The 14,143-nt window shown below is 37.2% G+C and overlaps 1 protein-coding gene across 1 annotated transcript; it reads right to left on the bottom strand.

Annotated features, from left to right (window-relative positions):
- Window positions 1–4,652: 4,652 nt before the first annotated feature.
- Window positions 4,653–14,125, bottom strand: RabGGTb (geranylgeranyl transferase type-2 subunit beta). Its single transcript, XM_071594380.1, has 6 exons — window positions 13,912–14,125; window positions 13,622–13,729; window positions 13,352–13,549; window positions 11,910–12,068; window positions 10,720–10,864; window positions 4,653–6,678 (listed from the first exon to the last, which is right to left on the bottom strand). The coding sequence occupies exons 1-6, from the start codon at window positions 13,912–13,914 to the stop codon at window positions 6,290–6,292; spliced, it is 1,002 nt and encodes a 333-aa protein (XP_071450481.1). The 5' UTR covers window positions 13,915–14,125; the 3' UTR covers window positions 4,653–6,289.
- Between the last annotated feature and the right edge of the window lie 18 nt (window positions 14,126–14,143).

Here is a 14,143-nt window from a genome sequence, read left to right as displayed (position 1 = left end):
TTCTGACTAATATTTGTGTAAATATGATATGACCTTGAGCTCCTGAAGTGTTTTACTTGCAAATCTGCTGTGATTTTAGGAGTGTCCTATGTAAGGCTCTCTTGAATGATGCAATTGAAGGAGCTTCTCTCAAGAATGGACTGAGTTTATTCCACTCACAGCAAACAATAGCATTATACGGTTCATTGTAGATGACCATTCGATGCTGCCGCAGTATAACCAGGTTTTTATTCCCTTTTGTATTTGTTTCATGAACCTGGCATTGTGTTTTGAAATATTCAAACAAGTAGGGAGGAGTATTTGTGCCCAGAATTTGATTAAGTAGAGAGAGTGTATGAAGTTGACGTCTGTCACTAAGTAATGAAAAGTAATTCCCCCCGCTCTTTCCTCCCCTGCCACCCCTTCTTGTAGCTTGGTATATATAGTATATCCCTTCTCCTTGTACTTTTCCTCACCTGATGATGATACAGTGTATCGAAACCATGGTCGGCAATAAAGTTTTAACTGTGGAAAATTGCAACGAAGTTTTCATTATGTCTCGATTCCACAACATCACGCCTGACTCTTCACTTTTCGTCTGTCACTAAGTTTTAACCAGGAAAGTTTATTAATTTAGTTAGTAATGTGATCGGATATCTGAAGATTAAAATGAATCAAATGCATGAATTGAGCAAACACTGAAGTTTAAACGATAATTAATCTGCTTAATCAGGGTAAACTACATCGGCATAGTTGAAAAGCATTATGATTAGCATGGATACTAAGTGTTTCTTTAAGAACGTAGGGATGATGTATTTGAATTTGAGAAGAGGAAATAGTGATCTATGTACAGATTTGCTTATCTAGTATACTTAAGAAGACCACAATATATTTTCATCAATCAAAATCCGAAGGTTTTTTACAGCCTCACAGGTTGTAAAAAAAACTCAGGTATTGGGTAACCATTAATGCCTAAAGGCAGTCTTTCATTTTTCATGTATCAAGTCCTATACAGTGTATAAGCTAAATGCATTCCGTCATAAATTAAACATGAAACAGTGTTTCACATTCAGTTATAAAACTACTTCACACTATTCCCTGCAAAAAACACAAGAGATGACTTTTAAAATTTCTAGAAATACCTAGTTAAAATTACATGTGAACATTATTATGCAACTACAGTTTATTTCAAGGTTCATTTATACAGTTCATTTCTTGCTAGAGAGATTGCTTGATTATGATAACCATCTCATCCCTTTTTTCTTCATCCCAAATACAATTTTGCTGGCTGAACACAAAGCACAAGGGAGAAATAAATCACAGGAATCATGCAAGCCCCATGCCATCAGTTCATCCCACATGAGTGCCACTGACATTTAGTGTGTTGAATCATTGCCTCACCCATTCTCACTCAATCGGTTAATGTATTTATTTTTAGTGGCTTGAATGATTTGTGTATTTTTTCCAGGACTGTATTAATCATTTTTCTGTGGGAAAAATGACTGATCACTTCCACTGGTACAACAGAAAGTTCAAAGCTGAGTTGCATTATCTGATCGGTCCATTTATTTTTCATCGCTGACATTTCATCATTCACCAACATGCATTTGAGTCTGAAATGTTTTAAAAACAAAGGCTAATATCTTCTTAAGGTTCATCAATTATTTTAAGTAAATGAAAATATTGACCCGACTTTGTTCTATCACATTCACAACAATTTATGAACCAGAAAATCCTTTGCTCAGAGGATCCTCATTTACAATTGCTATAATGATAGTTTAACGTAAATGTATGGTGGGCATAATATATAATTAAAACTCATGATAATTTTAAATGAAAAATACAGGAGCAAGGAGAATTTCAAAAAATTATCTCTTATTCACTTTTACATTTGCGGTCTCATCTTCTTATGGTTTCATTTATTCCTTATGTCTCGATCAAAGTCTGCTTTTTACATTTCTATGAGGTTAAGTCATTCATAAAACATTCTAGTCTCAAGGGCCTCTTGTCTATGATGCACAGAAATTGTACGGTGCTCTATGTTTATTGATAAAAATTATTTTAATCTGGTACCTATCAGTATGCAACTACATAATATATTTCAGAAATTAAATTGCATTTCAATGAGTTCCAATTGCTTGAAGTATATTAATGAAGGCTCATGAGGATTGAAGAATTCACATGAAACATAATAATAAATCCTTAGATCAATATGAAGAGAATTGTGCTTGAACTCTGAGGGAGGGTGCATTTTGTTGGCACCGGTTATCAAAAATCATTTTACCAACATGTTAGGGTGAAAAAAGCAAAATAAGGATTCACTTTGCATGAGAATAATAGGCTGCTGATGCAATGATCAATCAATGTGATGAATTAACATGCTCGTATGACAGAGATAGAATATTAATTATGCAGAATGGGGTGAAAGTGCGGGAGGTGAGAATAGTATTAAGGGATTTTTTTAACTAGGCTTGGCAGCAAACACTTGTGAATTTTAGACATAAATAGTGGACCAAGTAAATAACCTAGGAGTCAGCCTGTCAATCACGCAGCACATGAAAAAATGATAGGAATACCAAAGAGCTGCACCAATGAAAGTGGGATGCAACAAACCAACATTGAATTGGAAGGGAAAAACCTGAGGAGAGTTGTTTTCTCACAATTTTGAAATGTCACATAGAATGTCTCAAGCATTTTAGAGGGAAGGATTTAGTTTTGGGAAATTAAATAGAATACAGAGAAAAGTTGCCATTTTATGAATAATCTTTATGATTGAATGGAAAGTGTGATGCTATTTTTTAAAAACTGGTGGAGATGCTGTAATTGCTACTTTGGCAGAGTCATTCGCTGATGTGTACCAAAATACAAGTTTTACGGTGGATAGGAATGATTTGCCTCACCCAAGACTAAAACCAAGATCCCGTGATTTCTGGCCCAGCTATGAGTCATCTTTTTCAAAGGCGATTTTCTGTTTAATAATTTGGTTTCAACTCTTGGCCAGAAATCAAGGGATCCAGGTACGAATCCCAGTCAAGATGATCAATTTTGACTCTGCACAAAGTCTGCAGTAGTAGTACAAAGAAACCGAAGTAGAGACTGGGATACAACTGAACAATCTGCCACCTTCAGGATTCGAACATGGACTCTTTGGGTGGGAAGCCAGTATGTTAGCCACTACACCATCCCACTCCTAGGATGCTGTACGAATTGATCTCGCTGTTCCTGAATCCGTGCTTTACCATAATATAATCTGACACCGTTTTCAGTCACCTAGAATTTTCATGCATATCTATGCCTTTTTTGATGTCCGAACAAAGTGTTGGTGATGATTAACCCATCTCATGCAGAACTCAATTGTTTTTCCCAGTGGTCATTCTTCATTGCTAAACAATAATCCCCAAACTCATCACAATCTCTTCCTTCACGTACCGCCATATTCCGATTCCCCATCAATATCTAATGCTTCCCTTTTGGACTAACTGCGATTATGTCCACTAACTGATCTTATACCCTGACTTCCACCTCCAACCCTACCATTGCTTGGTGGCATTTATACCTAAACAATAATCAAGTTTGTTGGTTCTGCTTTTACTTCTACTGGTAATATTCTATCCATTGCTTGCTCTGTGTTACATATGCTTCTTTCTACCTTTTTATTCAATAGTATTGCCACCTCTCACTGGCTCTCATTCCACCCACTGTATATTACTCTATAACTATGGCTCCAGTAATCCCACCTATCCTTCCATCTCACCTCACATAGACCTAAAACATCTATGTCCTCTTTCCATCTCTAATTTTATATTTTATAATTTTCCTGTACTCAACATTGTCATAACATTCCAATTCTGATTCTGTCTTATTCTAAATCTTCTGAGCTGCTGCAGTTGGTTTTGCTTTGGAAGAGTTTCATGAGATGACAACCATAGAAACCTTGCCTCTCCCACTGCCAGGCACGACACACAGCTAGCTGATTAGGCCGAGTCCCATAGTTGCCAGACCTCAGTTTCACAATATTGTCCTAATATCATAAAAATAATGGGATGAATAATTTAGGTGGTTTCCCATTACCTTCCTCAATAGTGTTTTTAATGTGACACCATCACTCAATGGCCACACCACTCTGGTCAGACGCCTTTGTAGCTGCCATACCGAGGAGCAGATGCTGCGTGGACTACCTTCCGTCTGACTCTCAACCTTCAACCTATCCATCATGGGTGACCCTACCAGGAGCAATTATCGTTGCGCCTACCAACACAGCTCTAGGGGTCATTGGAAGGCACAAGGCCTTCCACCACGCTAAGGTTGTAGTCCATGGGAGGAGATATAATTAATATGAGATATAATTTTCCTCTCTCACAGTTTAATGCAAAAACAGCAGGAAATTTTTAGGATGACAATTTGAACTCCTGAAATACCATTAATCATCAATTACTCTAATGGCTTGGTGGCCTAATATCCCTTGCGTGAAGGCTCTCATGGTGAAAAGTAAATCTTCTCTTTTGTGTTTTCCAGCACCATCTGGTGATCAGCAAGGGTGTGGTGCTGTCCTTCTGCATGAGTGGAGAATAGGAGTTTTAGCTGGGCTATGTCAGGCATCTTTGACATTCTAAGGAGCTCTTTGAGGTTACAGTTGAGAATTTCCAAAATGAGTAACAATTCTTTTCATTCAGATATTTAATAACCATCATAAAGAGGATTTGTAACAGAGAATACATTGGCTAATGAGCATGTTAAAAATCTGTAAAATTGATGGGTTGGGTATTAATATATGTCCATATTTTGTTGTAATTCATGCAGTACAGGCAGGCATGTACATAGTTTTGTCAAAATGATACATGGATAGCATAATAAACTTTTGCCATCTTAAGCTTATCTGAGTTTGGAGAAAATGAACAAAAATATGATGCATTAAGGTAGGATAGTGAATCAAAATTTCAGTGGATAAAATACGGATGTGTCAGACAGTGAGTGAAGGGGAGGTGTTAACAATTGGTGAAGACATGATTCAAGGCAACACATGCTACAGGGATGTAAGAAAAATGTTCAAGTGAATAAAAGAAGTAAATCAAGAACCTGTAGAAAAGCCAATGGCGCCATCCTGATTATGTTATACATGGACCATGGAACTACTCCTAAAAGAAATGGCAGTAAGTCATAATGGAATGTGTTCCTTTGATGGAATGACACAAGCACTTATATCAACAAATAAATAAGCCATCAACTTTCTTTATCTCCATAAGAAAGTGTCAAAGAATAAATTAATTGGCACTTTTTAAATATATTTACATAAGATTGGTGAAGAAGGTAGAAGGGTGTTGATTCGAAGCAGAAAGGTTTCCTTGACTGGGACTTGAAGCAATGACCTTGGACTTACCAGGCTGATGCTAAACAAATTTAGCTATTGAGGGGATGTAATTACCATGAAATCTGCAGCGGTTTTATCCAACTAAGTGACCCAATTATTTGTCCAAGAGGTGATGCATGGGAATTGTTTCAGCTCCTACTAGAGAAATGGATGAATAATCAAGAAGGAAAGATAACAGCGGAAGCAATTACACAGTGTCATAAAGAGTAGTTTCAGTGCATTTAAAGACACCCATAGCTAGAATTAGGAAATAGGTGATATTGGCCAAATACACATTCAAACACGAAAACCCATCAAACTGTGAAAACATATTGACACAGACAGAGATATAGGGAAAAAGAATTGAAACACAATTAAAGCACGAACACGTTAGACAGGCAGTATGTTTCCTTGAAGGCTTAATTGCAGAGCATCCGTCCAGCAATTCATAGATCTTAGGCTCACGTCCCAGTCAAGGACACTGGTTTTCTGTTAGATATCTACAACCTACTACCTTCCCCACTAACCCTATGTTAGTCACTTATTAGCTTCTATCTCTCTTCCCTATATCTATATCTGTGTTAATATGTTTTCAGCATTAAGCAGGTTTTCATGTTTGAAAAAATGAATATGAATATTCATACACACTGGTAGCATTTCCAGACTTTATCCATTACCTGTAGATTAGTGATTTGGTATGTATGTATTTCAGGAATAGGTATGAATTAGACAGCAACTGGAGATGGCAATGAAAGGGGAACAATGTGAATGAATCTCTTTCACTATTTTATGATAACACTTCACACTTCAAAGAATGAACAATCAATTACATCACATAATGTGCAAAAGAGGCTGACATGCAAAGTACATTCTTTCATCCGTGCATTGACTTGATGATCACCACATTGGCCACCGATTGGAGATGGACAGAAGAACAAGCACAGTCCCGTTATTTCACGTATGTCAGCACTGCATCAGTTTCTGTGGGGAGAGTCGCAACCTCGAGAGGACATGGGTCGGCATGCACAGCGTGGCATCCACCGGCGCAACACTCTCGTTGCCGAGCAGTGAAAGTGCAGCCAGTCCAAACAGTGTGTGGAATGGATCGGGCAGGTCACCCGGTCTGTCGGCGAACCCTCCCGTCTCTGTGTCCTGGCACGCAAGGATGAAGGCCGAGAGTTGCTCAGAGTCGATCCAGTGGAGACGGCCTAAGATCGAGAGGGAAGCAAGCACCCACCACGAGTAGCACACGTCAGGGAGTTTCTCCGGACGTCCATTGAGGCCCCCAGATGGCAGCTGCCTCTCGCACAGCCACCAACCCAGAAGATCTGCGTTGACCACATCAAGACGGCCTGTTAAGTATTTCATAATGAACTAGTATGAATCATGAAGGAGTGAGAAGAGAAATACCTTCCAAATTTTAAAAATGCAATTGTGGATGAAATTAGGAAAAGTTATACCAAGGAGGAGTAAGAAATGATGAAGTGCTAAGAAGAATTGGAGATGAAAAATAACCACTTGAAGATATAACAAAGAGGAAAAAGACCGCTGCTGATAAGGGACAGTTTACAAAGCTGAATAACAGAAGGAAATTTAAATGAAAAAGAGGAAGGAAAAAATATGCATGTCATTAAACATGATGGCAAGAAGAAATTATGAACATGGACGAGGGAGGTAGTATGGGGCAGAGAAGACTGCGGAGTCAGTGGATGCCCATTTTTGGATAGTTTTGCAAAGAAGATCACACTTGAATGCATAATTCACCTCACTCTGAGAGCCATTAAATCCATGAACTAGAGATAAAAAAATCTTACGTGGGCTGTAAATCACTTTCTCCACACTTCTTAGAGCTATCGAAATTTTCCAAACTAATATTTCAAAACATAAAATACGAGGGTAATTAGAAAAGTTCTTGGAATGGAACTGAAATAAACGATTGCCCTCATTTAAACTTTTTCATTTTTCAATCTAGTCTCCCTGTACACTAATGAACTTGGTCCAGCCATGTCCCAATGTCTTGTTCCCATCTAAATTATTAAACTCCTACAGGCCTGCAAAATACCCATCCACTTCAGCTGTTAGTTCTTTGTGTGAAGAGTATTTCCATCCATTGAGGAAAATTTTGAGGAGAGGGAAGAGAGGGAAATCTGATGGATCCAAATCAGGTGAATAAGGTGGGTGTGGCAACAATTTGTACCTTGGTTCACATATTTTTCCCAAGACAATGGCATGTGTGTGGGCATGAATTGTCTTGATGAAAGATGGCTTTCTTCCATGCAAAACCTGCCCTTTTTTCAGGTATATTTTGCAGTAGTTGGTCCAGGAGGTTAGCATACCATTGTCCAGTAATTGCTTGACCAGTGGGAAGATAATTGATCAGCAAAATCCCTTTTATTTCACAGAAAACTTAAGCCATCTCTAGGGTATAGCAGAGGACACAAGTTTTATCTGTGGTCGCAAACTGTTGGTTGCTCTTAAAACAGGTCAAAAATTGCCTGGAAATTTCCATTATAATGATTTCTGATCCCAAGTCATGAGTCCTGGCACCCATCTAGCAGATAATTTTCTCATATCCAGTTCCACACTTGAAATATGATATGCTCATTCAGATGACACCCCTACAGCTTCAGCGATTTCTTTAGCTTTCAGTCAGTGACCCTCCAAGACCATTTTATGCACTTTTGCAATAATTTCTAGGATAGAGGCACATTTTAGCCAACTACAATGTCAATCATCATCGAAGCTGTCCCAACCAAACTTAAAACTCATTGCTCCACCTGTGAACAAACAGTTGAATATGAAGCAGCAGAGTCCCCAGAGGGTTCTGAAAGTCAGCATGGATTTCTTTTGATTTCATACCTTTCTCTACGAAGTATTTAATCACTGCTTGAATCTCAATCTTCACAAATCATTACATGGGAATAACAGAGAGGCATCCGTACCACAGATCTCTTCCCAGAGCACTGACACATTACATGTTTACATCAGTGCTCTGGCACATTACTCGTCATTAAAGGATTACCTATTACTACGTGGAAAACTCGTTGTGCCAGTGCTGACATCTGGTGGTGATTCTGAGAGCCTTTCAAACTACCATCTACCACTACCTAGAAAAGTAGGTGAATAAATAAGAGAAATAAAAGTCTTTCAAAGGAGGAGTGATTATCTTACGAGACACATTTTGGCTCTGGATGGTCAGAGGAAGGCAAATATTGAAAGTGAAGTGTATGGAAGTTACTACAGGATACAGACACTTAATGAATACACATATGATATAAAAGACATTGAATAGAATATTTTCTGCCCAAAAAACCACAGCAATCACCCAGAAGGTTAGTTTAATGGGTGAGGATGGAGCTCACCTCGTCCTAAGCCCAACTGCATGTGAAATTTACGCATAAGGGTAGGGGGGCCAGTTCCTTTTCCTGTGCTGCCTGTGATTCCCCAAGAAGTTCTATTAACCAATAAAGCCCACAGCTTGGGGGAAGCTTAGGATGTCCAGAGGTGCCCTCAGGAATTGAACCCAGGCTCTCTGTTCAGTAGTACATAGTTCTACCCACTTGACTACCTTCTTTCATCTTTTCTACCACATTCACCTTTCCTTTGACTTTTCATTAACCCATCATCAAGTAGCCCTTTTCAAAAAGAATACGATTACAGATTTAGATTTGACCTCCAATCCTTTCCCCTTGTGCATATTGACTGAAAGAGTACAATACTACTCATGAAAATTGTTAAAAAATAGGAAATAGGTATTTACTTGACTCTAATACATATATCATTAATCACTTCCAGTCCAGAGGATATTTAAGCACAGAAATTCAACTAAATTTAAAATGCTGGTTATTATGGAGGAGCATTCATTAGAAAACATATCTACCGATTCAGTCCCAGTATATTTACCATATTAATACCCAAAATGTACTTTTTTTGAAATGATATAAAATTGAACAAAGTAGACAGTAGGCATATGAGATATGCAATTGGAATAAACGTAATTAATACACAGCAAATATAGAAAATATCAAAACACAAGTGCTCTGCATTAAGCCGAGCACTAAGAATTTGCTGTGAACTGAGAGTTTGAACTGAAAGCACATTTGGTGCGAACATATCTTCAAGTTAACTAAATATGTATTAAATCAATGAAAATGGGATAGCCGAGACCGTAAACTTGATGGCACAAGGTTGAAAAGGGGGTGGGGGAAAAAACAAAGTTACAATTAACACACACCATGTCAATTGGGCGTGTTTAAGAATCAGTGACCCGCATATACCTGAATCACACACCAAAAAATCAAAATAAATAATAAAAATTAAAACAAACTTACAGCCTCTTGATCACAAGGGTGTCTTAAGGAATAACAGCACTCCTGTAAATCACATTCACACACACACTCAGCATTTGCAAGGATTCCTTCTATGACAGTGACCCGCCACTCTCACAGATGAATACCAAATTATAAACGAATGTAGCGGAACAGAACGGATTTACGTAAACAAGCAATCACTCAATCACTCCGGTGTGTTAGACCTTTGTGAATCGCATTTACACACACACTCAGGGTTAACAAGGAGCTCTCCTATGTCAGTGACCCGCCAATCGCACAGATGAATGCCAAGTATCAATAAAACAGATGCAAGCACGCTTCCGCTCATTCACTCAATCACTCAGGTGTGTTTTATCCAAAAACAGTGACCTTAGCGATTCACAACTACTCACTCTTTCAGGGTTTACCAGGATTCCTCCTAAGCCAGGGACCTGTCAATCATACAGAAGTAACAAACGAAACAGAATGGATGTACGTAAACATGCAATCACTCAAGTGTATCAGACCTTAGTGAATCGCACACACTCACCCTTTCAGGGTTTGCAAGGATTCCTCCTATGCCAGGGACCATCAATCACACAAACAAAAAATAAGGAAGTAGGAATCGGGGATAGTTAAGTGCTTTCATTTTACATTTACATGCATTAAATCCGCCCCAAGGCCAAAATAGATTTGCTTGAAAGCTAAAAATGGGTATTTACTCCACTGAATATGACTCATAAGTGATTTTTAACAATGTTTAAGAATATATTAAGCAACTATTTATACAAAAATACTATCTCATATAAGTTATTACACTTTCATGGAGGGTATGCAATTATGTATTAAGTGTCCACAGAAACACCAATTAAATCGATTTTTGTATTTCCTAGTGATCACAAAAAATTCTGACTTAACTTCCATTCTGCATGTTTTATGCAATTTTATTATTGGATTTCTCAAAAAAGGGTTTGAGAATCATAATTGCTAAAAAAAGTATGTCACAAACTAAAATGTATTCAGTGTATCCCGGGAGAGTCCCTTAAGGTCATACAAACAGCATGCATTTTCAGGTTCCCTTACCAGTCAAAGACAGCATTCCAACACAGCAGTAAATTAACCCAGCGTGGCTCTCTGAGCCTGGTCTTGATCCAAAGCCACCATCAAAGTTCATGCATGACACCACAAACTGAACAGCCTTGTCTACATCAATGGCATCTAACCTGCCCTGAATGTAAAAAATTATACAACTTTAGAACTCTCTATTATGGCTAAACATAAAGGAAAATCAACTCAATCAGCATTCTTAAAGAGTCAAGTTAATTCAAAATGAATACAGAAAAGTAATAAAATAAAGGGAAATCTGATCACAAGGAAAATATTCATATCAGTCAGTCAATAATTGGGTTTCTTTAAATACAATACAGAATATGTAAATGTAAAAGGTATACCACAAAATGATTGATAAATAATATTTTAGAAATCCCACAGTACTTGGTAACGAATATAAGAAATCAGTTAAACTTTAAAAATTTGGCTATTATAGAGGAGCAATAAGGTTATTATTTTTTGACATACATACATAATGTAAAATATTTAAGAAATGCATTAGCATTGCACAATAAGCAATACAATATAAAATAAACTATTTGTTTTGCATTTTCCACACAACCTTTAATGCTAAATGAAAATTCCAATAAACTGTTTGAACTATGGTCATCATTAATTATTTCTTTAATTGAAAGTTGCAATAAGAAATATGAAAAGACAGAAACGGCTGGTAGGGAAAACATTGAAAAATTGGTATCATGGGTTTCAGGAGAAAAGAGAATTGTTAGGTATATTGGGTAGAGAAAGAATGAAAATAGGCTTTCTAGACAGCAGGGAGGAATATGGAAGTTGCAACGAGCTGACTAAGGAAATGAAAGGTAAAGAAGGGGAACTTCTTGGGCTATATGGAAGATAACAGGGATTAGGGACACTTGAAAACCTATCCCTAACAGATAGAATACTTTATTTCAAACTATGACTAATCACTGATACCCAGAATAACAACAAAATTACATAGTAAAGCCAGTTCCCTTAAGGAAGTGCTTCGCCAACTGTATTTGCAGTACTCTTAGAATTAAACAAATGCTGAAAAAGAATCTCCATCAATGTTAAATTGTCAAATTTGCATATGTACAAGCAATATACTGTGGTTTGCTCAAATCAAAGCAGTGATATCGCATGTATTACATACCTAATGAATTATTTCCTTCACATGAACTTACCAGAAGATAAAGGCATGCCACTGCACAAAATGAGAACCGGGTGTCCACTTCACCCCATTTGTCCCCTGTAAAGCTTCCATCCTCCTTTTGAAGGCTCTTCACATAACTCACCACTTTGTCCACATCAATGACATGAGTTGCATCATACATGCTCAATATCTGTGAAAACATAAGAAAGTCATGTATTACTTAAGTTTGTAAGGTCATTGTAAAAATATTGTACCTGATTAAACGTAAAGAAGGAATTGGAAATTTGTATACTTCCATCTTTAAGAGTAAACTCAAATTGCTTCCTTAGCTACAATGCTGTATACCAACATGACAGCCATCTCTACTTTTCTGACAGAGACATTTGTGGCAACATATGTGCATTTTCCCAATAATAATGAACCCTCTTTTCTTTTTCCAACCTCATCACCACACGTAGGTAAGACTCTAATTCTAAAAGTTATAACATGTAACACACTTTTGTACAGCAAACATTATTGAAAAGTCTATAACAATAATAATCCCTACTTAAAATGACAATATGAATGAAAAAACTTGGAGTTCCTTCAACTTTTGTTCAATTTATTAATAATTCAAGTAAGGATAGTAAATATTTTTTTGTTTTCCCCGCACGGACCTATCTGTTGATCTCTTCATTTTTCATGTTCTTATAATATTCACCAGTTTGATATGACATGAGTTTTGCTTCCAATCCAGTTAGTATACACAGGTAATAGATTCCTGAAAAAGCCACCTACATGCTTCAGGTTCTGGCTGAAATATTAAGGAAACCGATGTTAACTTAAGCCAATGAGATCCTGGGAAATGGGAGTAAGAACGAGTTGGAAAGGAATTATTTCAGAAATTTGAGGAAGGATTTCACATCATTAATACCTCACTGAAACAGGTTTTCAGAGGCAGTTAACTTGCAGGTACCTATATGATACATATCTTCGATCAGACGTGATCACCACAAATAGGTGAATTTTGAAGAGTAGGGTCACTATAATCAGAAGAGTTACAGAAAAATGTGCGTTATAATTGTGCTTCAGTAACTATGCATGCCCAGGGCCACCCACGGCACTTACAGTTACCAAAGGAGACATTATTCCATTTCCATGAGAGAGTACATTGTTATTAACTTTTAATGAACTCATGTAGAGTTGTTCTTTAAAATAACGCAGGTGATCTCTCGATAATATTTTGTTGCACAATATGCGGATGTAGTTTATATTGTTCTCACTTAAATTTCTGGGAATGATGTTGAGTTTCAGGTATTTCAATTTCAAAGTAAATTTGTCCAGGTATCTCCTCAAAGAGACGGTCATTCAAATTTGAACAATGAGAATTTACCAATTACCAACTTCATTTTATCCTTAGCTTTAGCAGTATATTACATGCAACCCACCTAATATCACTAGCCGAATAAATAAATTTGAGAATGCATTCCTCACCTGAACAGCACTTAGAGTATACAACAAATGAGGGTCATGTCCAACGCTTGCGCTCAAACCACCGGAATCATCCTGACACGTCTTGATAAAATCCAGCACATCGTCTTTATTCATTCTTTTGAGTTGTCCCATTAACTCCATCGCAGTAAGTCCCCAGTATATTCCCGACATTCTTAGATATTCTGTCATACAGTATTCCTAAAAATGGGGAGACAGTTATGAATAAGTATCAGTAGAATGATAATTACACGACAGGAGAGAACTACTTACATAGTTATCTTTGTTGGAGCCATATGATTCTATAAAATCAGCATGTTTTTCTAGCAACAGAGATTTAGGTGCGCTGTCTTTAATGGTAACGTCATTCTGTATCGAGGCCTACGGTAAAATTATGACCGTTAGTTATGTACACCGAAAATGAAGCATAAATCTTATAATTAACTGCCTCAGTTAATGACTTAATTTATAGAGGCTTGATACACTTTTTGAAACTAGAAATACAGAAAACTGCAGTAATACTAAGCAGCACATTGTCAGTCCTAATAATGCATAATGCTCACCATTTGTTTTATAATATCTAAGAATACAAGGCTTTTGCATCAATTTACAGTTTCTGGTTGGATTCGGGCGATGCCAAAATATTACAGCTCCTATCAAGTGTTTGGTGACTACCCAGGTAAGGCAGTTGGCGCATGCTGATTATCATATTTTTCTCTGGTGCATGGAAAGTATAGAAAAGAATACAAGAAGCCGTGACGTTTCACAAAGAAAACCGGTAACAGATACGTGAAT

Source organism: Hetaerina americana, unplaced genomic scaffold (genome assembly GCF_022747635.1).
Source record: "Hetaerina americana unplaced genomic scaffold, ioHetAmer1.1.p SCAF_1, whole genome shotgun sequence".
Classification (NCBI taxonomy): domain Eukaryota; kingdom Metazoa; phylum Arthropoda; class Insecta; order Odonata; family Calopterygidae; genus Hetaerina; species Hetaerina americana.
The sequence above is the reverse complement of the archived record's forward strand: the minus strand, read 5'-3'. Positions and strand labels throughout refer to the sequence as shown.